This window comes from Cherax quadricarinatus, chromosome 89 (genome assembly GCF_038502225.1).
Source record: "Cherax quadricarinatus isolate ZL_2023a chromosome 89, ASM3850222v1, whole genome shotgun sequence".
NCBI classification, from domain to species: domain Eukaryota; kingdom Metazoa; phylum Arthropoda; class Malacostraca; order Decapoda; family Parastacidae; genus Cherax; species Cherax quadricarinatus.
Window position 1 is genome coordinate 16,913,305 of NC_091380.1, and position 27,801 is coordinate 16,941,105.

General features: G+C 46.4%; 1 protein-coding gene across 1 annotated transcript in view; it reads left to right on the top strand.

Moving 5' to 3' along the window:
• Window positions 1–21,583, top strand: part of LOC128697156 (aminoacylase-1) — a 102,315-nt gene extending 80,732 nt beyond the window's left edge. The window contains exons 6-9 of the mRNA XM_070104221.1: window positions 9,570–9,749; window positions 12,531–12,601; window positions 18,079–18,139; window positions 21,292–21,583. Coding sequence (XP_069960322.1) covers window positions 9,570–9,749; window positions 12,531–12,601; window positions 18,079–18,139; window positions 21,292–21,441 — 462 coding nt within the window. The 3' untranslated portion in view covers window positions 21,442–21,583. The remainder of the gene's footprint in view (window positions 1–9,569; window positions 9,750–12,530; window positions 12,602–18,078; window positions 18,140–21,291) is intronic.
• Window positions 21,584–27,801: the final 6,218 nt, after the last annotated feature.

The following is a 27,801-nucleotide window of genomic DNA, read 5'->3' on the forward strand; positions in this document are numbered from 1 at the left end:
ATTATGTACCTGCGTAATGTTGAGGTACAGTCCCTGGACCCATTATGTACCTGCGTAATGTTGAGGTACAGTCCCTGGACCCATTATGTACCTGCGTAATGTTGAGGTACAGTCCCTGGACCCATTATGTAAAAGTGTAATGTTGAAGTACAGTCCCTGGACCCATTATGTACCTCTGTAATGTTGAGGTACAGTCCCTGGACCCATTATGTACCTCTGTAATGTTGAGGTATAGTTCCTGGACCCATTATGTACCTCTGTAATGTTGAGGTACAGTCCCTGGACCCATTATGTACCTCTGTAATGTTGAGGTACAGTCCCTGGACCCATTATGTACCTCTGTAATGTTGAGGTACAGTCCCTGGACCCATTATGTACCTCTGTAATGTTGAGGTACAGTCCCTGGACCCATTATGTACCTCTGTAATGTTGAGGTACAGTCCCTGGACCCATTATGTACCTCTGTAATGTTGAGGTATAGTTCCTGGACCCATTATGTACCTCTGTAATGTTGAGGTACAGTCCCTGGACCCATTATGTACCTCTGTAATGTTGAGGTACAGTCCCTGGACCCATTATGTACCTCTGTAATGTTGACGTACAGTCCCTGGACCCATTATGTACCTCTGTAATGTTGAGGTATAGTTCCTGGACCCATTATGTACCTCTGTAATGTTGAGGTACAGTCCCTGGACCCATTATGTACCTCTGTAAGGTTGAGGTACAGTCCCTGGACCCATTATGTACCTCTGTAATGTTGAGGTACAGTCCCTGGACCCATTATGTACCTCTGTAATGTTGAAGTACAGTCCCTGGACCCATTATGTACCTCTGTAATGTTGAGGTACAGTCCCTGGACCCATTATGTACCTCTGTAATGTTGAGGTACAGTCCCTGGACCCATTATGTACCTCTGTAATGTTGAAGTACAGTCCCTGGACCCATTATGTACCTCTGTAATGTTGAGGTACAGTCCCTGGACCCATTATGTACCTCTGTAATGTTGAGGTACAGTCCCTGGACCCATTATGTACCTGCGTAATGTTGAAGTACAGTCCCTGGACCCATTATGTACCTGCGTAATGTTGAAGTACAGTCCCTGGACCCATTATGTACCTCTGTAATGTTGAGGTACAGTCCCTGGACCCATTATGTACCTCTGTAATGTTGAGGTACAGTCTCTGGACCCATTATGTACCTCTGTAATGTTGAGGTACAGTCCCTGGACCCATTATGTACCTCTGTAATGTTGAGGTACAGTCCCTGGACCCATTATGTACTTCTGTAATGTTGAGGTATAGTTCCTGGACCCATTATGTACCTCTGTAATGTTGAGGTACAGTCCCTGGACCCATTATGTACCTCTGTAAGGTTGAGGTACAGTCCCTGGACCCATTATGTACCTCTGTAATGTTGAGGTACAGTCCCTGGACCCATTATGTACCTCTGTAATGTTGAGGTACAGTCCCTGGACCCATTATGTACCTCTGTAATGTTGAGGTACAGTCCCTGGACCAATTATGTACCTCTGTAATGTTGAGGTACAGTCCCTGGACCCATTATGTACCTCTATAATGTTGAGGTACAGTCCCTGGACCCATTATGTACCTCTGTAATGTTGAGGTACAGTCCCTGGACCCATTATGTACCTCTGTAATGTTGAGGTACAGTCCCTGGACCCATTACGTACCTCTGTAATGTTGAGATACAGTCCCTGGACCCATTATGTACCTCTGTAATGTTGAGGTACAGTCCCTGGACCCATTATATATCTCGGTAATGTTGAAGATTGAGACACTTATGCAGCATATGGGAATCTTTATTCAGGAAACGTTTCGCCACACAGTGGCTTCATCAGTCCAATACAAAGAGGAAGGCGTAAGGAGAGGAGGAGTTTGAGGTAATCAGTCCCTCAGCCTGGAGTCGATGTGTTCAGTCCATCAATCTTGTAGAATGTACAGCATAGGGCCGTAGACGTGGCTTATATACTGTAGAGAGGTGAGGTGAAGCAGGCGGAGGCGGGGTCATAGTGGTACCATCCACTAGTCGAAGTAGTCAGGTGAGGTGAAGCAGGAGGAGGCGGGGTCATAGTGGTACCATCCACTAGTCGAAGTAGTCAGGTGAGGTGAAGCAAGAGGTGGCGGGGTCACAGTGGTACCATCCACTAGTCGAAGTAGTCAGGTGAGGTGAAGCAGGAGGAGGCGGGGTCATAGTGGTACCATCCACTAGTCGAAGTAGTCAGGTGAGGTGAAGCAAGAGGAGGCGGGGTCATAGTGGTACCATCCACTAGTCGAAGTAGTCAGGTGAGGTGAAGCAGGAGGAGGCGGGGTCATAGTGGTACCATCCACTAGTCGAAGTAGTCAGGTGAGGTGAAGCAGGAGGAGGCGGGGTCATAGTGGTACCATCCACTAGTCGAAGTAGTCAGGTGAGGTGAAGCAGGAGGAGGCGGGGTCATAGTGATACCATCCACTAGTCGAAGTAGTCAGGTGAGGTGAAGCAGGAGGAGGCGGGGTCATAGTGGTACCATCCACTAGTCGAAGTAGTCAGGTGAGGTGAAGCAGGCAGAGGCGGTGTTATAGTGGTACCATCCACTAGTCGAAGTAGTCAGGTGAGGTGAAGCAGGCGGAGGCGGAGTTATAGTGGTACCATCCACTAGTCGAAGTAGTCAGGTGAGGTGAAGCAGCAGGAGGCGGGGTTATAGTGGTACCATCCACTAGTCGAAGTAGTCAGGTGAGGTGAAGCAGGAGGAGGCGGGGTCATAGTGGTACCATCCACTAGTCGAAGTAGTCAGGTGAGGTGAAGCAGGAGGAGGCGGCGTCATAGTGGTACCATCCACTAGTCGAAGTAGTCAGGTGAGGTGAAGCAGGAGGAGGCGAGGTCATAGTGGTACCATCCACTAGTCGAAGTAGTCAGGTGAGGTGAAGCAGCAGGAGGCGGGGTTATAGTGGTACCATCCACTAGTCGAAGTAGTCAGGTGAGGTGAAGCAGGAGGAGGCGGGGTTATAGTGGTACCATCCACTAGTCGAAGTAGTCAGGTGAGGTGAAGCAGGAGGAGGCGGGGTTATAGTGGTACCATCCACTAGTCGAAGTAGTCAGGTGAGGTGAAGCAGGAGGAGGCGGGGTTATAGTGGTACCATCCACTAGTCGAAGTAGTCAGGTGAGGTGAAGCAGGAGGAGGCGGGGTCATAGTGGTACCATCCACTAGTCGAAGTAGTCAGGTGAGGTGAAGCAGGAGGAGGCGGGGTCATAGTGGTACCATCCACTAGTCGAAGTAGTCAGGTGAGGTGAAGCAGGAGGAGGCGGGGTCATAGTGGTACCATCCACTAGTCGAAGTAGTCAGGTGAGGTGAAGCAGGAGGAGGCGGGGTCATAGTGGTACCATCCACTAGTCGAAGTAGTCAGGTGAGGTGAAGCAGGAGGAGGCGGGGTCATAGTGGTACCATCCACTAGTCGAAGTAGTCAGGTGAGGTGAAGCAGGAGGAGGCGGGGTCATAGTGGTACCATCCACTAGTCGAAGTAGTCAGGTGAGGTGAAGCAGGAGGAGGCGGGGTCATAGTGGTACCATCCACTAGTCGAAGTAGTCAGGTGAGGTGAAGCAGGAGGAGGCGGGGTCATAGTGGTACCATCCACTAGTCGAAGTAGTCAGGTGAGGTGAAGCAGGCGGAGGCGGGGTCATAGTGGTACCATCCACTAGTCGAAGTAGTCAGGTGAGGTGAAGCAGGAGGAGGCGGGGTCATAGTGGTACCATCCACTAGTCGAAGTAGTCAGGTGAGGTGAAGCAGGAGGAGGCGGGGTCATAGTGGTACCATCCACTAGTCGAAGTAGTCAGGTGAGGTGAAGCAGGCGGAGGCGGGGTCATAGTGGTACCATCCACTAGTCGAAGTAGTCAGGTGAGGTGAAGCAGGAGGAGGCGGGGTCATAGTGGTATCATCCACTAGTCGAAGTAGTCAGGTGAGGTGAAGCAGGAGGAGGCGGGGTCATAGTGGTACCATCCACTAGTCGAAGTAGTCAGGTGAGGTGAAGCAGGAGGAGGCGGGGTCATAGTGGTACCATCCACTAGTCGAAGTAGTCAGGTGAGGTGAAGCAGGAGGAGGTGGGGTCATAGTGGTACCATCCACTAGTCGAAGTAGTCAGGTGAGGTGAAGCAGGAGGAGGCGGGGTCATAGTGGTACCATCCACTAGTCGAAGTAGTCAGGTGAGGTGAAGCAGGAGGAGGCGGGGTCATAGTGGTATCATCCACTAGTCGAAGTAGTCAGGTGAGGTGAAGCAGGAGGAGGTGGGGTCATAGTGGTACCATCCACTAGTCGAAGTAGTCAGGTGAGGTGAAGCAGGAGGAGGCGGGGTCATAGTGGTACCATCCACTAGTCGAAGTAGTCAGGTGAGGTGAAGCAGGAGGAGGCGGGGTCATAGTGGTACCATCCACTAGTCGAAGTAGTCAGGTGAGGTGAAGCAGGAGGAGGCGGCGTCATAGTGGTACCATCCACTAGTCGAAGTAGTCAGGTGAGGTGAAGCAGGAGGAGGCGGTGAAGCAGGAGGAGGCGGGGTCATAGTGGTACCATCCACTAGTCGAAGTAGTCAGGTGAGGTGAAGCAGGAGGAGGCGGGGTCATAGTGGTACCATCCACTAGTCGAAGTAGTCAGGTGAGGTGAAGCAGGAGGAGGCGGGGTCATAGTGGTACCATCCACTAGTCGAAGTAGTCAGGTGAGGTGAAGCAGGAGGAGGCGGGGTCATAGTGGTACCATCCACTAGTCGAAGTAGTCAGGTGAGGTGAAGCAGGAGGAGGCGGGGTCATAGTGGTACCATCCACTAGTCGAAGTAGTCAGGTGAGGTGAAGCAGGCGGAGGCGGGGTCATAGTGGTACCATCCACTAGTCGAAGTAGTCAGGTGAGGTGAAGCAGGAGGAGGCGGGGTCATAGTGGTACCATCCACTAGTCGAAGTAGTCAGGTGAGGTGAAGCAGGAGGAGGCGGGGTCATAGTGGTACCATCCACTAGTCGAAGTAGTCAGGTGAGGTGAAGCAGGCGGAGGCGGGGTCATAGTGGTACCATCCACTAGTCGAAGTAGTCAGGTGAGGTGAAGCAGGAGGAGGCGGGGTCATAGTGGTATCATCCACTAGTCGAAGTAGTCAGGTGAGGTGAAGCAGGAGGAGGCGGGGTCATAGTGGTACCATCCACTAGTCGAAGTAGTCATGTGAGGTGTCATAGTATCATCCACTAGTCGAGTAGCAGGTGAGGTGAAGCAGGAGGAGGCGGGGTCATAGTGGTACCATCCACTAGTCGAAGTAGTCAGGTGAGGTGAAGCAGGAGGAGGCGGGGTCATAGTGGTACCTTCCACTAGTCGAAGTAGTCAGGTGAGGTGAAGCAGGAGGAGGCGGGGTCATAGTGGTACCATCCACTAGTCGAAGTAGTCAGGTGAGGTGAAGCAGGAGGAGGCGGGGTCATAGTGGTACCATCCACTAGTCGAAGTAGTCAGGTGAAGTGAAGCAGGAGGAGGCGGGGTCATAGTGGTACCATCCACTAGTCGAAGTAGTCAGGTGAGGTGAAGCAGGAGGAGGCGGGGTCATAGTGGTACCATCCACTAGTCGAAGTAGTCAGGTGAGGTGAAGCAGGAGGAGGCGGGGTCATAGTGGTACCATCCACTAGTCGAAGTAGTCAGGTGAGGTGAAGCAGGAGGAGGCGGGGTCATAGTGGTACCATCCACTAGTCGAAGTAGTCAGGTGAGGTGAAGCAGGAGGAGGCGGGGTCATAGTGGTACCATCCACTAGTCGAAGTAGTCAGGTGAGGTGAAGCAGGAGGAGGCGGGGTCATAGTGGTACCATCCACTAGTCGAAGTAGTCAGGTGAGGTGAAGCAGGAGGAGGCGGGGTCATAGTGGTACCATCCACTAGTCGAAGTAGTCAGGTGAGGTGAAGCAGGAGGAGGCGGGGTCATAGTGGTACCATCCACTAGTCGAAGTAGTCAGGTGAGGTGAAGCAGGAGGAGGCGGGGTCATAGTGGTACCATCCACTAGTCGAAGTAGTCAGGTGAGGTGAAGCAGGAGGAGGCGGGGTCATAGTGGTACCATCCACTAGTCGAAGTAGTCAGGTGAGGTGAAGCAGGCGGAGGCGGCGTCATAGTGGTACCATCCACTAGTCGAAGTAGTCAGGTGAGGTGAAGCAGGAGGAGGCGGGGTCATAGTGGTACCATCCACTAGTCGAAGTAGTCAGGTGAGGTGAAGCAGGAGGAGGCGGGGTCATAGTGGTACCATCCACTAGTCGAAGTAGTCAGGTGAGGTGAAGCAGGCGGAGGCGGGGTCATAGTGGTACCATCCACTAGTCGAAGTAGTCAGGTGAGGTGAAGCAGGAGGAGGCGGGGTCATAGTGATATCATCCACTAGTCGAAGTAGTCAGGTGAGGTGAAGCAGGAGGAGGCGGGGTCATAGTGGTACCATCCACTAGTCGAAGTAGTCAGGTGAGGTGAGGCGGGGTCATAGTGGACTAGTCGAAGTAGAGTGAGGTGAAGCAGGAGGAGGTGGCGTCATAGTGGTACCATCCACTAGTCGAAGTAGTCAGGTGAGGTGAAGCAGGAGGAGGCGGGGTCATAGTGGTATCATCCACTAGTCGAAGTAGTCAGGTGAGGTGAAGCAGGAGGAGGCGGGGTCATAGTGGTATCATCCACTAGTCGAAGTAGTCAGGTGAGGTGAAGCAGGAGGAGGTGGGGTCATAGTGGTACCATCCACTAGTCGAAGTAGTCAGGTGAGGTGAAGCAGGAGGAGGCGGGATCATAGTGGTACCATCCACTAGTCGAAGTAGTCAGGTGAAGTGAAGCAGGAGGAGGCGGGGTCATAGTGGTACCATCCACTAGTCGAAGTAGTCAGGTGAGGTGAAGCAGGAGGAGGCGGCGTCATAGTGGTACCATCCACTAGTCGAAGTAGTCAGGTGAGGTGAAGCAGGAGGAGGCGGTGTTATAGTGGTACCATCCACTAGTCGAAGTAGTCAGGTGAGGTGAAGCAGGAGGAGGCGGGGTTATATTGGTACCATCCACTAGTCGAAGTAGTCAGGTGAGGTGAAGCAGGCGGAGGCGGCGTCATAGTGGTACCATCCACTAGTCGAAGTAGTCAGGTGAGGTGAAGCAGGAGGAGGCGGGGTCATAGTGGTACCATCCACTAGTCGAAGTAGTCAGGTGAGGTGAAGCAGGAGGAGGCGGGGTCATAGTGGTACCATCCACTAGTCGAAGTAGTCAGGTGAGGTGAAGCAGGCGGAGGCGGCGTCATAGTGGTACCATCCACTAGTCGAAGTAGTCAGGTGAGGTGAAGCAGGAGGAGGCGGGGTCATAGTGGTACCATCCACTAGTCGAAGTAGTCAGGTGAGGTGAAGCAGGAGGAGGCGGGGTCATAGTGGTACCATCCACTAGTCGAAGTAGTCAGGTGAGGTGAAGCAGGCGGAGGCGGGGTCATAGTGGTACCATCCACTAGTCGAAGTAGTCAGGTGAGGTGAAGCAGGAGGAGGCGGGGTCATAGTGGTATCATCCACTAGTCGAAGTAGTCAGGTGAGGTGAAGCAGGAGGAGGCGGGGTCATAGTGGTACCATCCACTAGTCGAAGTAGTCATGTGAGGTGAAGCAGGAGGAGGCGGGGTCATAGTGGTATCATCCACTAGTCGAAGTAGTCAGGTGAGGTGAAGCAGGAGGAGGTGGCGTCATAGTGGTACCATCCACTAGTCGAAGTAGTCAGGTGAGGTGAAGCAGGAGGAGGCGGGGTCATAGTGGTACCATCCACTAGTCGAAGTAGTCAGGTGAGGTGAAGCAGGAGGAGGCGGGGTCATAGTGGTACCATCCACTAGTCGAAGTAGTCAGGTGAGGTGAAGCAGGAGGAGGCGGGGTCATAGTGGTACCATCCACTAGTCGAAGTAGTCAGGTGAGGTGAAGCAGGAGGAGGCGGGGTCATAGTGGTACCATCCACTAGTCGAAGTAGTCAGGTGAGGTGAAGCAGGAGGAGGCGGGGTCATAGTGGTACCATCCACTAGTCGAAGTAGTCAGGTGAGGTGAAGCAGGAGGAGGCGGGGTCATAGTGGTACCATCCACTAGTCGAAGTAGTCAGGTGAGGTGAAGCAGGAGGAGGCGGCGTCATAGTGGTACCATCCACTAGTCGAAGTAGTCAGGTGAGGTGAAGCAGGAGGAGGCGGGGTCATAGTGGTACCATCCACTAGTCGAAGTAGTCAGGTGAGGTGAAGCAGGAGGAGGTGGTGTTATAGTGGTACCATCCACTAGTCGAAGTAGTCAGGTGAGGTGAAGCAGGAGGAGGCGGTGTTATAGTGGTACCATCCACTAGTCGAAGTAGTCAGGTGAGGTGAAGCAGGAGGAGGCGGGGTCATAGTGGTACCATCCACTAGTCGAAGTAGTCAGGTGAGGTGAAGCAGGAGGAGGCGGCGTCATAGTGGTACCATCCACTAGTCGAAGTAGTCAGGTGAGGTGAAGCAGGAGGAGGCGGGGTCATAGTGGTACCATCCACTAGTCGAAGTAGTCAGGTGAGGTGAAGCAGGCGGAGGCGGTGTTATAGTGGTACCATCCACTAGTCGAAGTAGGTCTTCGTCCAAAGGTTGAACAAGTGTTGAAGAATTCTTTGTAACAAGACCCCATGATGCTGCCTTCCTCTTTGTATTGGACTGATGAAGCCACTGTGTGGCGAAACGTTTCCTGAATAAAGATTCCCATATGCTGCATAAGTGTCTCAATCTTCAACTTGTCGGTTTTTCAAACCATTCATCACATCTCGGTAATCTTTAACTACCGCCCACATGATGGGTATGGTGTAACTACCGCCCGCAGGATAGGTATGGCGTAACTACCGCGCTCAGGATGGGTATGGGGTGACTACCACCCACAGGATGGGTATAGTGTGACTACCGCCCACAGGATGGGTATGGGGTGACTACCGCCCACAGGATGGGAATGGGGTTACTACTGCCCGCAGAATGGGTATGGGGTGACTACCACCCACAGGATGGGTATGGGGCACATAATTAAGATATTAAACTAGCTAATAATTGCTAGGAGTTTCGAGTCTAATGGGTCACCACACATTTTTTACAGTCTTCCCCTTAGTAATACATTGGATCTCTAACTAATAAACATTCGTACAAATCCTGATAAAAAAAATCTATGATATTTTCTGCTGGTAAAGTTATATAAACAGTGTTTACTCTAGATATTATAATTATTATTGTGTTTACATTGTTCCGTTATCATGTGGTTAATATTATGCTATCAATATTAACTCATAAGATGGTTGTAAGGTAATCTGGGAAGGGATGGGGTTTGAATCCAAGGCAAGTGAGGCCTAAAACTGACATGCCAGTGGGATTTATGTGTAAAAAAACCTGTGTTTGTGGTCACAGTTGTGGCCCATGCTAACCTGAATATGATGTATAGAAATATATCTAGTTAGATGAAGGTTATTAAAGCCAGGTGGCCCAGTGGTTAACACACTGGCCTCTGTGTTACAGCTCTCACTTGCCATGGGTTCAAACTCCATCCGTTCCCAGATGTACTTAAATACTTTCAGAATCGTATTGATTACTCTGAGAATATTTTCCAGGGAGGTGTTCAGTATAACGTAGTTCCAGCAGAACTCAGCGTTGGCTTTGATATTCGTGTTACTCCCTCTCAAGACTTGACGGAATTTGAGCAGAAGATAACGAGCCTTTGTAAGGCTGCTGGAGATGATGTTACTTACGAGTTTGTGGTGAATAAGATCCCCGAACCTTCAGAGAGACAGGTAATCTATGTACTGACGAAACTGTGATGACACGATTGTATATCACAGGCGGGGTTAGAACCCGCTATCAAACAGTTGTGGAGCTCCAGACTGCTGCGCTAGCCACTGCGCCAGTGGTTGATGCGTCCGTTTGGACTTTCATGAGTGATCGCGGGTTTTAACCCCACCTGTGGTATAGTTTGGTAATTTATGTAGTTTCTTTACGGAATAATTTTCACAGGAGATAAATGGAACTTTATCTTTGCAAGAAATTAACTCATCAGAAATTATACTTCCTAATTTCTGTATGTCAGCCTATTAAGCCTAAACTTGCTGAATAGGCCTAGCTCCTTTAAAAATAATTAAAAAATTATTTTTTACAGAATGACCGATATTTTCTTTACAAACATTGATGTAAAATAAAGTTTTTTTTATTTTTGGATCAAAACTAACTTAGACGCCTTGCATAACCTCACTTAAACTAAGTTTTTTTTAGCTAAGTTCTGCTATATATATCATAGGTCAATTTTCATTTATATATTATTTACCCCCGGTTAACGATATTATCTCACTCCAGAAGTATGTTCAGGTGCCAGTACTGACCGAATTTATTCCCATAAGGAATATTGTGAAGTAGATTAGTCCATTTCAGACCCCCAAACATACACGTACAAACACACTTACATAAATACACTTACATAATTGGTCGCATTGGGAGGTGGTCGTAAAGCGAGGGTCCACCGTTATCCTCAGATAGAATTTGGCAGAGTTAAAGATGATAGAAATTTTTTACTCTGGCTATTTGACAGTAAATGGCAAATTGGCCAAACTCCCCTGTTCGGCTTGCACAACATGCTTAGTGACCTTTGTAATTAATCTCTTATAGGTAAACCACAAACTGTAATTAATATTTTACAACAGGTAAACCCAACACTGTGATCTTTACAGAGGAATAAACAGATAATTCTTCAATTATCTGTCATCAGTTTACGGTTCTTTCATGACTGTAGATTCATTAATTATAATTACTGTGAACGAAACTAATGATGTAAATAATGATTTGATTATTGTCTTGAAGTGGGAAATATGAGACAAAATACTGATCAATATTGATCAATATTGGTGAAGTGTTACTGAATAAATTTGTAAATGTATTAATATATCTTTTCTAACGGGGTTTAATTAGTTAAGTGATTTGAGTAATATCTATATACTTCTTAAAGATCTAAAAACTAATGTTCTTAGTTTTTAAATTGGTGAAGAACTCGGCCAGCTGACCAAAAGCTCTAGCTCTTGGTCACTGTGTGGCTAAAACCAGCGTCAGGGAACACATGTCATGTTTATTGACGAATATTACTTAACCTAACCTAACCTAACCTGACCTGACCTAACCTAACCTGACCTAACCTAACCTAACCTAACCTAACCTAACCTAACCTAACCTAACCTAACCTGACCTAACGTAACCTAACCTAACCTGACCTAACCTAACCTAACCTAACCTAACCTAACCTAACCTAACCTAACCTAACCTAACCTAACCTAACCTAACCTAACCTAACCTGACCTGACCTAACCTAACCTAACCTAACCTAACCTAACCTAACCTGACCTAACGTAACCTAACCTAACCTGACCTAACCTAACCTAACCTAACCTAACCTAACCTAACCTAACCTAACCTAACCTAACCTAACCTGACCTAACGTAACCTAACCTAACCTAACCTAACCTAACCTGACCTAACCTGACCTAACCTAACCTAACCTGACCTAACGTAACCTAACCTAACCTAACCTGACCTGACCTAACCTAACCTAACCTAACCTAACCTGACCTAACCTAACCTAACCTAACCTAACCTAACCTAACCTAACCTAACCTGACCTAACGTAACCTAACCTAACCTAACCTAACCTAACATAACCTAACCTAACCTAACCTAACCTGACCTGACCTAACCTAACCTAACCTAACCTAACCTAACCTGACCTAACCTAACCTAACCTAACCTAACCTAACCTAACCTAACCTAACCTAACCTGACCTAACGTAACCTAACCTAACCTAACCTGACCTAACGTAACCTAACCTAACCTAACCTGACCTAACGTAACCTAACCTAACCTAACCTAACCTAACCTGACCTAACCTAACCTAACCTAACCTAACCTAACCTAACCTAACCTAACCTAACCTAACTTAACCTAACCTAACCTAACCTAACCTAACCTAACTTAACCTAACCTAACCTAACCTAACCTAACCTAACCTAACCTAACCTAACCTAACCTAACCTAACTTAACCTAACCTAACCTAACCTAACCTAACCTGACCTGACCTAACCTAACCTAACCTAACCTAACCTAACCTAACCTAACCTAACCTGACCTAACGTAACCTAACCTAACCTAACCTAACCTAACCTAACCTAACCTAACCTGACCTAACGTAACCTAACCTAACCTAACCTAACCTAACCTAACCTAACCTAACCTAACCTAACCTAACCTAACCTAACCTAACTTAACCTAACCTAACCTAACCTAACCTAACCTAACCTGACCTGACCTAACCTAACCTAACCTGACCTGACCTGACCTAACCTAACCTAACCTAACCTAACCTAACCTAACCTGACCTGACCTAACCTAACCTAACCTGACCTGACCTGACCTAACCTAACCTAACCTAACCTAACCTAACCTAACCTAACCTAACCTGACCTGACCTGACCTAACCTAACCTAACCTAACACATAAAATGTGATTTGAATTAAAAAGTATAACCTAACTTTTCAGAACCAGCTGACCTGTGTGGAAGATGGTCAGAATCCTTGGTGGGACGCTTTCTCTCAGGCTTGTGAAGATGAGTACGTTATTTTATCTTATTTATTTAATTTAATGTTATTACAGGTAACTTCTCTTCCTCCTCTGTGTTTTGTATAAGTGTTGTTGATCACAACCATATGGTGATCCATTGAAGAATGTTCACTCTCACTGAATGTTATTTCCCAGCCTCTTGAAAATCAATCGGATGGTTAAAATCTGTCATGTGAGTAAACAGATCAATAGAATCTTGTCCAGTTTTAATGCTATATATATGTTGGTTTAATCTTAGTTCAAGATTTTTACCAGTTTGGCCATGGTAAACTTTATCGCATGTTTTACAAGGAATCTTATAGACAACTGTCAGGATTTTGAGGGGAATGCTGACAGTTGCTGACACTTGTATTGTTTCCTGACCAACCTTACCTAAGACATAAGATATATATGTACTAATGTTGGCAGAATTACCCACAATGTGTTAGGTAAAAGGACACAAGTGCAGCTAATATAATGTGAAATGTAGCTACAATAAAAGTCACAGTAGGTGCACTTGTGTCTTGTAACATATCACCTACATAATAGGCTTCTTCAGTCAAATATAGAGGCAGCAGGTGTAGTAGTGAAATGAAGATGGTGTAATCAGTCCATTAACCTCGGAGAAATGGTATTTGAGGTGGTCAGTCCCTCAGCCTGGAGAAGAGTTCAGTTCCATTGTCTTAAGTTCCGTCGAAGGTGAGGTGGGTGATCTTGAAGACATTACAGGGGATTGGTGATTAGGGTTGGATTCTAGAGGGACCTGCCTTCTTACTTCTACTAGTCAGCCCCAGCCCCTACAGTGTCTTCGAGATCTTCTACCTCACAGGAAGGATATAGGAAAGCACTGGTTTGGTAATAGAGTTGTGGATGAGTGTAACAAACTCCCCAGTACAGCTATAGAGGCTAAAACGTTGTGTAGTTTTAAAAATAGGTTAGATAAATACATGAGTGGGTGTGGGTGGATGTGAGTTGGACCTGACTAGCTTGTGCTACTAGGTCAGATGCCGTGCTCCTTCCTTAATTAAATGTGACCTGACCTGACTAGGTTAGGGCATTGACTTAAGCCGGTAGAAGAGATGGATCTGCCTCACATGGGCCAGTAGGCCTGCTGCAGTGTTCCTTCTCTCTTATGTTCTTATGTATTTAAGAATACATTATCATGCTTCAGCTCATCCACTCTGGACAGAGGAGACATCCATCCATCCATCCATCGAGTCACCAGACAGGCACATGGAAGCACATGGCTCCTTCCGAAAGGAAGATGACACGATGTTCCAGTGACTCAACTGAGGACTCGGATATGTGGGACGCAGTTCTGGCGATGGAGCTTCAGGACTCTGGACTCCTGGGCTCTTGGGACAGCGAAGGAACGCTCAGCCCAACCCCAGATATACTGGATAAAGAAGGCTGCAGGCAACAGGCGCCCCGAAGTCCCAAAGAAGACATTAAGTTTCCATACCTTAGATCTGGAAAGCCAAGTAATTTCCAGGCGAGAAATTTAAGTTCATAAGAAAACAACTTCACGACGCTACGTATTCTGCTATAATTCACTTCGAGAAGAAATATCACTTGAAGATATTAGTGTCCTCAAATCTGTGACTTTATCAAGTCACAAACCTGGGGTACTCGCTTACCTTTCACCCAGGTAGATCTGTTTGTGACTTGAAAAAGCTCACTGTGTGAGCGAAACGTTGTCAATAATGGGTCACATTATACTGCGTATGTGTTTAAATTTCCAGAACCCTCACCTCTGAGCAGCAGCCTCGTCCAGAAACGGCTACAGTAGCAGTAGATCCAGGGGCCAGGAAACATGAGTGACTGGGTCACGCCCTTCCTCATCCAGCTTCTGATACTATTGACCAAACTCCCATCCATCAACGGCAGCCAATGGGCCCCAAAATGCAACAGCAAGTTACACCCAGAGCGCCAACCACAGCACCACAACAGTTACCAGTAAGGACCATTGTAGTCCAAGAGAACACAGCAGCACATCCCGTATTACCCCTGAGCCATCACATGCTGTTGCAAGTTTTCCCGGCCACCCACACAGGGCCCAGAGACAATGTTGGGGAAGCCTGATGGCCTCAACCAATTGTTAAAATTAAAATGTTTTACTGTGGATCGTACAGGGAGAGTGTTCAAAGAACTTTCACGGCACACAAAAGTGCGATAAGGCACCTAAATTACTGGGAATGGTTGAAGGTCCTTGGTCTGTATTCCCTGGAACGCAGGCGAGATACATGAAGGTCCTGGAGGGATTGGTACCAAACCTGCACGCGAAAATCACTCCACATGAAAGCAAAAGACTTGGGAGGAGATGCAACATCCCCCCCGATGAAAAGCAAGGGTGTCACTAGTACACTGAGAGACAACACAATAGGTGTCTGGGGCCCAAGACTGTTCAACTACCTCCCAGCATACATAATGGGGATTACCAATAGACCCCTGGCTGTCCTCAAGACCCCTGGCTGTCCTCAAGACCCCTGGCTGTCCTCAAGACCCCTGGCTGTCTTCAAGACCCCTGACGGTCTTCAAGACCCCTGGCAGTCTTCAAGACCCCTGGCTGCCTTCAAGACCCCTGGCTGTCCTCAAGACCCCTGGCTGTCCTCAAGACCCCAGGCTGTCTTCCAGACCCCTGGCTGTCTTCAAGATCCCTGGCTGTCTTCAAGACCCCTGGCTGTCTTCAAGACCCCTGGCTGTCTTCAAGACCCCTGGCTGTCTTCCAGACCCCTGGCTGTCTTCAAGATCCCTGGCTGTCTTCAAGACCCCTGGCTGTCTTCAAGACCCCTGGCTGTCTTCAAGATCCCTGGCTGTCTTCAAGACCCCTGGCTGTCTTCAAGACCCCTGGCTGTCTTCAAGATCCCTGGCTGTCTTCAAGACCCCTGGCTGTCTTCAAGACCCCTGGCTGTCTTCAAGACCCCAGGCTGTCTTCCAGACCCCTGGCTGTCTTCAAGATCCCTGGCTGTCTTCAAGACCCCTGGCTGTCTTCAAGACCCCTGGCTGTCTTCAAGATCCCTGGCTGTCTTCAAGACCCCTGGCTGTCTTCAAGACCCCTGGCTGTCTTCAAGACCCTTGGCTGCCTTCAAGACCCCTGGCTGTCCTCAAGACCCCTGGCTGTCCTCAAGACCCCAGGCTGTCTTCCAGACCCCTGGCTGTCTTCAAGATCCCTGGCTGTCTTCAAGACCCCTGGCTGTCTTCAAGATCCCTGGCTGTCTTCAAGACCCCTGGCTGTCTTCAAGACCCCTGGCTGTCTTCAAGATCCCTGGCTGTCTTCAAGACCCCTGGCTGTCCTCAAGACCCCAGGCTGTCTTCCAGACCCCTGGCTGTCTTCAAGATCCCTGGCTGTCTTCAAGACCCCTGACTTTCTTCAAGACCCCTGGCTGTCCTCAAGATCCATGACTGTCTTCAAAACCCCTGGCTGTCTTCATGACCCCTGGCTGTCTTCAAGACCCCTGGCTGTCTTCAAGACCCCTGGCTGTCCTCAAGAAGGCACTGGACAGGCACCTAAAGTCAGTACCTGACCAACCAGGCTGTGGTTCGTATGTCAGCTTTCGTGCGGCCAGCAGTAACAGCCTGGTTGATTAGACCCTGATCCACCATAAGGCCTGATCACAGACGGGGCCACGGGGGCGTTGACCCCCGAAACCCTTTCCAGGTAAACTCCATGTAAACTTCAAGTAAACTCCAGGTAAACTGGTAAACTCCAGGTAACTCCAGGTAAACTCCAGGTAACTCCAGGTAAACTCCAGGTAACTCCAGGTAAACTCCAGGTAACTCCAGGTAAACTCCAGGTAAACTGGTAAACTCCAGGTAAACTGGTAAACTCCAGGTAACTCCAGGTAAACTCCAGGTAACTCCAGGTAAACTCCAGGTAACTCCAGGTAAACTGGTAAACTCCAGGTAAACTGGTAAACTCCAGGTAAACTGGTAAACTCCAGGTAAACTGGTAAACTCCAGGTAAACTGGTAAACTCCAGGTAACTCCAGGTAAACTCCAGGTAAACTGGTAAACTCCAGGTAAACTGGTAAACTCCAGGTAACTCCAGGTAAACTCCAGGTAAACTGGTAAACTCCAGGTAAACTGGTAAAATCCAGGTAACTCCAGGTAAACTCCAGGTAACTCCAGGTAAACTCCAGGTAACTCCAGGTAAACTCCAGGTAAACTGGTAAACTCCAGGAAAACTGGTAAACTCCAGGTAACTCCAGGTAAACTCCAGGTAAACTGGTAAACTCCAGGTAAACTCCAGGTAACTCCAGGTAAACTCCAGGTAAACTGGTAAACTCCAGGTAAACTGGTAAACTCCAGGTAACTCCAGGTAAACTCCAGGTAAACTGGTAAACTCCAGGTAAACTGGTAAACTCCAGGTAACTCCAGGTAAACTCCAGGTAAACTGGTAAACTCCAGGTAAACTGGTAAACTCCAGGTAACTCCAGGTAAACTCCAGGTAACTCCAGGTAAACTGGTAAACTCCAGGTAACTCCAGGTAAACTCCAGGTAACTCCAGGTAAACTCCAGGTAACTCCAGGTAAACTCCAGGTAAACTGGTAAACTCCAGGTAAACTGGTAAACTCCAGGTAAACTGGTAAACTCCAGGTAACTCCAGGTAAACTCCAGGTAAACTGGTAAACTCCAGGTAAACTCCAGGTAACTCCAGGTAAACTCCAGGTAAACTGGTAAACTCCAGGTAACTCCAGGTAAACTCCAAGTAAACTCCAGGTAAACTGGTAAATTCCAGGTAAACTGGTAAACTCCAGGTAAACTGGTAAACTCCAGGTAACTCCAGGTAAACTCCAAGTAAACTCCAGGTAAACTGGTAAATTCCAGGTAAACTGGTAAACTCCAGGTAAACTCCAGGTAAACTCCAGGTAACTCCAGGTAAACTCCAGGTAAACTGGTAAACTCCAGGTAACTCCAGGTAAACTCCAAGTAAACTCCAGGTAAACTGGTAAATTCCAGGTAAACTGGTAAACTCCAGGTAAACTGGTAAACTCCAGGTAACTCCAGGTAAACTCCAAGTAAACTCCAGGTAAACTGGTAAATTCCAGGTAAACTGGTAAACTCCAGGTAAACTCCAGGTAAACTCCTGGTAAACTCCTGGTAAACTCCAGGTAAACTCCTGGTAAACTCCTGGTAAACTCCTGGTAAACTCCTGGTAAACTCCTGGTAAACTCCTGGTAAACTCCTGGTAAACTCCTGGTAAACTCCTGGTAAACTCCTGGTAAACTCCTGGTAAACTCCAGTATTTAAAATTATATTTCTCAAATGCCATTTCGAGGGACTGATTACATCACACTACCACCGCCGGTACCTCGGTGTCTGACTGAAGAAGTCTACTGTGTAGACAATAAACAACACTGCACATGTGTCTAAGTCATCAACTTGAGAGATACAATGATAGAAACAGAGTAAACATCAACATGAGAGATACAATGACAGAAACAGAGTAAACATCAACATGATGACTAATATCGGTCTGATCTTTCAGAGACATAAATCTCGACAAGCAAATATTTCCTGGTGGTACTGACAGCAAATTTCTGAGGCAGGTAAGACGTTATAATTACATTTTTTCTTTATTTTTGTAATTGTTACTTTAGATTAATCTGTTTGTATGTATAGTTCTGGTCTTCAAGTTACAGGATTAGTATAAATACGCTGGATAAAGTGCAGAGATGGTCAGGGAATTTGATTTTTTTTATAAGGGGCCATTTTTACAAGAATTTGCGGCAGCCATTAAACAGGTAGTCTTAAGAAAGGTACAGAGGAATATAGAGGTACCTGCGTAGCATTTGGATTTATTTCTACAGTTCACTTGTCTGTTACAAGCAAATTTCCTAAATTTGTTGATATAAATCCAAATGTACACCTGTTAACGCTTTTGCAGTCTAGTTCCTGGACCTTTTGTGTATCCATATGCTCTTGTGCTACCGTCCACAAGATAGTGTGGGAGTGTACAATAAACTAGCCATTTCGGTGGCAAAATCCAAACCTAAATCTTTGGAAAGACGTAGAATTAGGGGAGATGTGACTGTAGTATATAACAACATGAATAACCAAGATAGGAGTCGCAATAATGGATTCAAGGTGGAGAAATTTGTGTTTAGAAAGGTTATTGAGAGGTACTGGTTTGGCAGTAGAGTTGTAAGTGGAAAGAACTTCCACGTAGACTAACTCGGGCTGTAACATAAAAAGAGTCTTTGGAGCAGACTGATAGTAGGTCTTCCATGCACTCTCGTAGGTAGTGGTAAGTGGCAGGAGAGATGGGATGCTTAGACTACGTGAGATGAAGAGAAGGGATGCTTAGACTACGTGAGATGAAGAGAAGGGATGCTTAGACTACGTGAGATGAAGAGAAGGGATGCTTAGACTACGTGAGATGAAGAGAAGGGATGCTTAGACTACGTGAGATGAAGAGAAGGGATGCTTAGACTCCGTGAGATGAAGAGAAGGGATGCTTAGACTACGTAAGATGAAGAGAAGGGATGCTTAGACTACGTGAGATGAAGAGAAGGGATGCTTAGACTCCGTGAGATGAAGAGAAGGGATGCTTCGACTACGTGAGATGAAGAGAAGGGATGCTTAGACTACGTGAGATGAAGAGAAGGGATGCTTAGACTACGTGAGATGAAGAGAAGGGATGCTTAGACTACGTGAGATGAAGAGAAGGGATGCTTAGACTACGTGAGATGAAGAGAAGGGATGCTTAGACTACGTGAGATGAAGAGAAGGGATGCTTAGACTACGTGAGATGAAGAGAAGGGATGCTTAGACTACGTGAGATGAAGAGAAGGGATGCTTAGACTACGTGAGATGAAGAGAAGGGATGCTTAGACTACGTGAGATGAAGAGAAGGGATGCTTAGACTACGTGAGATGAAGAGAAGGGATGCTTAGACTACGTGAGATGAAGAGAAGGGATGCTTAGACTACGTAAGATGAAGAGAAGGGATGCTTAGACTACGTGAGATGAAGAGAAGGGATGCTTAGACTACGTGAGATGAAGAGAAGGGATGCTTAGACTACGTAAGATGAAGAGAAGGGATGCTTAGACTACGTGAGATGAAGAGAAGGGATGCTTAGACTACGTAAGATGAAGAGAAGGGATGCTTAGACTACGTGAGATGAAGAGAAGGGATGCTTAGACTACGTAAGATGAAGAGAAGGGATGCTTAGACTCCGTGAGATGAAGAGAAGGGATGCTTAGACTACGTGAGATGAAGAGAAGGGATGCTTAGACTACGTGAGATGAAGAGAAGGGATGCTTAGACTACGTGAGATGAAGAGAAGGGATGCTTAGACTACGTAAGATGAAGAGAAGGGATGCTTAGACTACGTGAGATGAAGAGAAGGGATGCTTAGACTACGTAAGATGAGGAGAAGGGATGCTTAGACTCCGTGAGATGAAGAGAAGGGATGCTTAGACTCCGTGAGATGAAGAGAAGGGATGCTTAGACTACGTAAGATGAAGAGAAGGGATGCTTAGACTACGTGAGATGGTATTGATCTAGACACGACTGTTTCTTTGAAGCAAAGATTTTATACCAGGACTTGAAGAATTGAGACACTTTTGCAATATAAGGGAATCTTTAGTGAAGAAACGTTTCGCCACACAGTGTCTTCATCAGTCCAATACAAGGCAGGAAGGTGTAAGGAGAGTAGTAGTTTGAGGTAATCAGTCCCTCAGCCTGGAGTCGATGTGTTCAGTCCATCAATCTTGTAGAAAGTAGAGCACAGGGCCAGAGAGGTGGCTTATATCCTGTAGTCAGGTGAGTGGCAGCAGGAGGAGGCTGGATCACAGTGGAACCTGCCACTAGTGTCAGTAGATCTTCGTCCACAGGTTAGACAAGTGTTGAAGAATTCCTTGTATCAAGATCCCATCATGTTGCAGTGTCTGACAGATACACTTATCTAACATATGGGAATGTTTACTGGAGAAACATTTCCACACAGTGGCTTTATCAGTCAAATACAATCCAGAAAGGTTGGACAAGTGTTGAAGAATTCCTTGTATCAAGATCCCATCATGTTGCAGTGTCTGACCATCTAGTTACTAGTGGCAGGTTCCACTGTGATCCCGCCTACTCCGGGTTCCACTTACCTGACTGACACTATGCTGTACTTTCTACAAGACTGGTGGACTGAACACATCGACTCCAGGCTGAGGGACTGATTACCTCAAACTCCTCCTCTGCTTACACCTTCCTGCTTTGTGTTGGACTGACGATGCCACTATGTGGCGAAACGTTTCTTCAGTGAAGATTCCCATGTATTGCACAAGAATCTAATTTAATACCTGACAAGAATATTTTTTTTATATATTTGCAGATGGTAATTTTTAAATATTTCAGATTTAGCTGGTAATTACTAGTGTTCTCCCCAGGTCAACATTCCAGCTCTTGGTTTCTCCCCCATGAATCTAATTCCTAGCATTGTGTTCTCACCAGGTCAACATTCCAGCTCTTGGTTTCTCCCCCATGAATCTAATTCCTAGCATTGTGTTCTCACCAGGTCAACATTCCAGCTCTTGGTTTCTCCCCCATGAATCTAATTCCTAGCATTGTGTTCTCACCAGGTCAACATTCCAGCTCTTGGTTTCTCCCCATGAATCTAATTCCTAGCATTGTGTTCTCACCAGGTCAACATTCCAGCTCTTGGTTTCTCCCCCATGAGTCTAATTCCTAGCATCGTGTTCTCCCCAGGTCAACATTCCAGCTCTTGGTTTCTCCCCTATGAACCGGACACCAATTCTTCTTCACGACCACAATGAATTCCTCAACGAGAAAGTATTTCTACGTGGCATTGAGATCTACAAGACCATTATCAGTGCCCTTGCTAACATGAAGGTCTAAGGTCGTCTGATTCACTGTATCATGTCTGGGATTGATGGTACCATGAGACCTGGTCATGATGGAAATAAATGGTATAAAATACCGACACAATGGAAACATAAACACATATGCAGTGTATTAACAACGTTTCGCCCACACAGTGGCCTTTTTCAAGTCACAAACAGATCTAGGTAGATTTGTTTGTGACTTGAAGAAGCCCACTGTGTGGGCGAAACGTTGTCAGTAAAGGATCACATTAAACTACGTATGTGTATATGTTTCCAGACCTGGCCATAGACGGGGCCGCGGGGGCGTTGACCCCTTACTATATAAGGAATCTCCCATATGAAGATAGACTAAGTCTACCCTACGTCTCTCTGGAGATAAGTAGGGTGAAGGGACATATCTGTTAGCCCATACTAGGACCTGCTTAAAATGGGCTAACAGGCCTTCTGCAGTGCGCCTCCTTATGTTCTTATGTATAAGCGGATGATGGGCATAAACAAAGGTGATATTGGTAAAGTAGTGAGGTTGTGGAACCAGGTAAGAACCAGAGATAATACAGGAGTGAGACGGGTTGGTTATGAGTGGGTCGTACTCGTGAGTAAATGGAATCATCAACGCTTGTTGCTTGGGTAGCAGTTATTCTGCCTAGTATGGGCCAGCAGGCCTATTGCAGTGCTCCTCCTTCCTTATGCTCTGGCTCGGTGCTATAATATAGTTTAATACATTAGGTAAAACACTGGTAACTAAATAAATTATAAATCCCAACCCTCTAAATTATTCTTTTTTTTTTTGACCTATAACCTTCAATCTACTGTTTCTTGTAGACGAATGGTTCATAGAACCGACAAGTTGATTAATTATACACTCGTGCAGCTCTTGGGTACCTTTATCTAGTAAATGTTTCTCCACACAGTGGCTTCATCAGTCCATACAAAGGAGAATGGTGAACAACAGGAGGAGTTTGAGGTAATCAGTCCCTCAGCCTTGAGTCGATGTGGTCACTCCATCAATATTGAAAGGAATACAGCATATGTGGGAAGAAGCGGCTTATATACTGTAGGTAGGTGAGGTACAGCAGTCGTAGGTGGTGTTACATCTGACCTACTTCCATATTGGTCAAACGTAATATCACCTACGACTGCTGTACCTCACCTACCTACAGTATATAAGCCACTTCTTCCCATATATGACTGGTATAATGTTCCTGCTGGTCATGTGACTGACTGGTATAATGTTCCTGCTGGTCATGTGACTGACTGGTATAATGTTCCTGCTGATCATGTGACTGACTGGTATAATGTTCCTTCTGATCATGTGACTGACTGGTATAATGTTCCTTCTGATCATGTGACTGACTGGTATAATGTTCCCACTGATCATGTGACTGGTATAATGTTCCCGCTGATCATGTGACTGACTGGTATAATGTTCCTGCTGATCATGTGACTGACTGGTATAATGTTCCCACTGATCATGTGACTGACTGGTATAATGTTCCCACTGATCATGTGACTGACTGGTATAATGTTCCTGCTGATCATGTGACTGACTGGTATAATGTTCCCACTGATCATGTGACTGACTGGTATAATGTTCCTGCTGATCATGTGACTGACTGGTATAATGTTCCTGCTGATCATGTGACTGACTGGTATAATGTTCCCACTGATCATGTGACTGACTGGTATAATGTTCCCACTGATCATGTGACTGACTGGTATAATGTTCCCACTGATCATGTGACTGACTGGTATAATGTTCCCACTGATCATGTGACTGACTGGTATAATGTTCCCACTGATCACGTGACTGACTGGTATAATGTTCCTGCTGATCATGTGACTGACTGGTATAATGTTCCTGCTGATCATGTGACTGACTGGTATAATGTTCCTGCTGATCATGTGACTGACTGGTATAATGTTCCCACTGATCATGTGACTGACTGGTATAATGTTCCCACTGATCATGTGACTGACTGGTATAATGTTCCCACTGATCATGTGACTGACTGGTATAATGTTCCCACTGATCATGTGACTGACTGGTATAATGTTCCCACTGATCACGGGACTGACTGGTATAATGTTCCTGCTGATCATGTGACTGACTGGTATAATGTTCCTGCTGATCATGTGACTGACTGGTATAATGTTCCTGCTGATCATGTGACTGACTGGTATAATGTTCCCACTGATCATGTGACTGACTGGTATAATGTTCCCACTGATCATGTGACTGACTGGTATAATGTTCCTGCTGATCATGTGACTGACTGGTATAATGTTCCTGCTGATCATGTGACTGACTGGTATAATGTTCCAGCTGGTCATGTGACTGACTGGTATAATGTTCCTGCTGATCATGTGACTGACTGGTATAATGTTCCCACTGATCATGTGACTGACTGGTATAATGTTCCAGCTGGTCATGTGACTGACTGGTATAATGTTCCTGCTGATCATGTGACTGACTGGTATAATGTTCCCACTGATCATGTGACTGACTGGTATAATGTTCCTGCTGATCATGTGACTGACTGGTATAATGTTCCTGCTGATCATGTGACTGACTGGTATAATGTTCCCGCTGATCATGTGACTGACTGGTATAATGTTCCAGCTGGTCATGTGACTGACTGGTATAATGTTCCCGCTGATCATGTGACTGACTGGTATAATGTTCCTGCTGATCATGTGACTGACTGGTATAATGTTCCTGCTGATCATGTGACTGACTGGTATAATGTTCCCACTGATCATGTGACTGGTATAATGTTCCCGCTGATCATGTGACTGGTATAATGTTCCCACTGATCATGTGACTGACTGGTATAATGTTCCAGCTGGTCATGTGACTGACTGGTATAATGTTCCTGCTGATCATGTGACTGACTGGTATAATGTTCCTGCTGATCATGTGACTGACTGGTATAATGTTCCCACTGATCATGTGACTGGTATAATGTTCCCGCTGATCATGTGACTGGTATAATGTTCCCACTGATCATGTGACTGACTGGTATAATGTTCCAGCTGGTCATGTGACTGACTGGTATAATGTTCCTGCTGATCATGTGACTGACTGGTATAATGTTCCTGCTGATCATGTGACTGACTGGTATAATGTTCCCACTGATCATGTGACTGACTGGTATAATGTTCCAGCTGGTCATGTGACTGACTGGTATAATGTTCCCGCTGATCATGTGACTGACTGGTATAATGTTCCCGCTGATCATGTGACTGGTATAATGTTCCCGCTGATCATGTGACTGGTATAATGTTCCCACTGATCATGTGACTGACTGGTATAATGTTCCCGCTGATCATGTGACTGGTATAATGTTCCCACTGATCATGTGACTGACTGGTATAATGTTCCAGCTGGTCATGTGACTGACTGGTATAATGTTCCCGCTGATCATGTGACTGACTGGTATAATGTTCCTGCTGATCATGTGACTGACTGGTATAATGTTCCAGCTGGTCATGTGACTGACTGGTATAATGTTCCCACTGATCATGTGACTGACTGGTATAATGTTCCTGCTGATCATGTGACTGACTGGTATAATGTTCCTGCTGATCATGTGACTGACTGGTATAATGTTCCAGCTGGTCATGTGACTGACTGGTATAATGTTCCCACTGATCATGTGACTGACTGGTATAATGTTCCTGCTGATCATGTGACTGACTGGTATAATGTTCCTGCTGATCATGTGACTGACTGGTATAATGTTCCAGCTGGTCATGTGACTGACTGGTATAATGTTCCCACTGATCATGTGACTGACTGGTATAATGTTCCTGCTGATCATGTGACTGACTGGTATAATGTTCCTGCTGATCATGTGACTGACTGGTATAATGTTCCAGCTGGTCATGTGACTGACTGGTATAATGTTCCCGCTGATCATGTGACTGACTGGTATAATGTTCCTGCTGATCATGTGACTGACTGGTATAATGTTCCAGCTGGTCATGTGACTGACTGGTATAATGTTCCTGCTGATCATGTGACTGACTGGTATAATGTTCCTGCTGATCATGTGACTGACTGGTATAATGTTCCTGCTGATCATGTGACTGACTGGTATAATGTTCCAGCTGGTCATGTGACTGACTGGTATAATGTTCCTGCTGATCATGTGACTGACTGGTATAATGTTCCCACTGATCATGTGACTGACTGGTATAATGTTCCTGCTGATCATGTGACTGACTGGTATAATGTTCCCGCTGATCATGTGACTGACTGGTATAATGTTCCCGCTGATCATGTGACTGACTGGTATAATGTTCCTGCTGATCATGTGACTGACTGGTATAATGTTCCCACTGATCATGTGACTGACTGGTATAATGTTCCTGCTGGTCATGTGACTGACTGGTATAATGTTCCAGCTGGTCATGTGACTGACTGGTATAATGTTCCTGCTGGTCATGTGACTGACTGGTATAATGTTCCCACTGATCATGTGACTGACTGGTATAATGTTCCTGCTGGTCATGTGACTGACTGGTATAATGTTCCCACTGATCATGTGACTGACTGGTATAATGTTCCTGCTGGTCATGTGACTGACTGGTATAATGTTCCAGCTGGTCATGTGACTGACTGGTATAATGTTCCCACTGATCATGTGACTGACTGGTATAATGTTCCCACTGATCATGTGACTGACTGGTATAATGTTCCTGCTGATCATGTGACTGACTGGTATAATGTTCCAGCTGATCATGTGACTGACTGGTATAATGTTCCCACTGATCATGTGACTGACTGGTATAATGTTCCTGCTGATCATGTGACTGACTGGTATAATGTTCCCACTGATCATGTGACTGACTGGTATAATGTTCCCACTGATCATGTGACTGACTGGTATAATGTTCCTGCTGATCATGTGACTGACTGGTATAATGTTCCCGCTGATCATGTGACTGACTGGTATAATGTTCCCACTGATCATGTGACTGACTGGTATAATGTTCCCACTGATCATGTGACTGACTGGTATAATGTTCCTGCTGATCATGTGACTGACTGGTATAATGTTCCAGCTGGTCATGTGACTGACTGGTATAATGTTCCTGCTGATCATGTGACTGACTGGTATAATGTTCCCACTGATCATGTGACTGACTGGTATAATGTTCCTGCTGATCATGTGACTGACTGGTATAATGTTCCTGCTGATCATGTGACTGACTGGTATAATGTTCCAGCTGGTCATGTGACTGACTGGTATAATGTTCCTGCTGGTCATGTGACTGACTGGTATAATGTTCTCGCTGATCATGTGACTGACTGGTATAATGTTCCCACTGATCATGTGACTGACTGGTATAATGTTCCTGCTGATCATGTGACTGACTGGTATAATGTTCCTGCTGATCATGTGACTGACTGGTATAATGTTCCTGCTGGTCATGTGACTGACTGGTATAATGTTCCTGCTGATCATGTGACTGACTGGTATAATGTTCCTGCTGATCATGTGACTGACTGGTATAATGTTCCTGCTGATCATGTGACTGACTGGTATAATGTTCCCACTGATCATGTGACTGACTGGTATAATGTTCCTGCTGATCATGTGACTGACTGGTATAATGTTCCTGCTGATCATGTGACTGACTGGTATAATGTTCCTGCTGATCATGTGACTGACTGGTATAATGTTCTCGCTGATCATGTGACTGACTGGTATAATGTTCCTGCTGATCATGTGACTGACTGGTATAATGTTCCCGCTGATCATGCGACTGACTGGTATAATGTTCCTGCTGATCATGTGACTGACTGGTATAATGTTCCTGCTGATCATGTGACTGACTGGTATAATTCCTATGACTGTAACTGTTGAGAGACCTTTAACAATAACTTAGAGCTGCCACTCAAACCTGGTACTCTAAACCATACAATGGGTGGGGTTAGAACCCGCGGTCAGAGAGTCATAAAACTCCAGACCGACGCTTTAGCGACTGGGTCAGTTGGCTACAATAACATCCAACTAGGTATGTTTCTACACCATAGGAAGGTTAGCATAGGCCACCACTGTGACCACAATCATGTCATAACGATTTCGTGTGTCATGTTGACGGCTTTGAGGGGACTTGAGCTAGAGTTCGTCACGGCCACGCTAGCTGGAGATTCGCTTGTAAAAACTTGCATTTTTGGTCACAGTGGGGGCCTATACTAACTTTCCTATGGTGTATTAATAAACCTAGTTAGATGTTATTGTAACCAGCTGACCCAGTGGCTAAGGCGTCGGTCTGGAGTTTTATGACTCTCTGACCGCGGGTTCTATCCCCGCCCGTGGTATGGTTTGCTTCCAATCGCGTTATTACGATTTAGTGAGTAAGG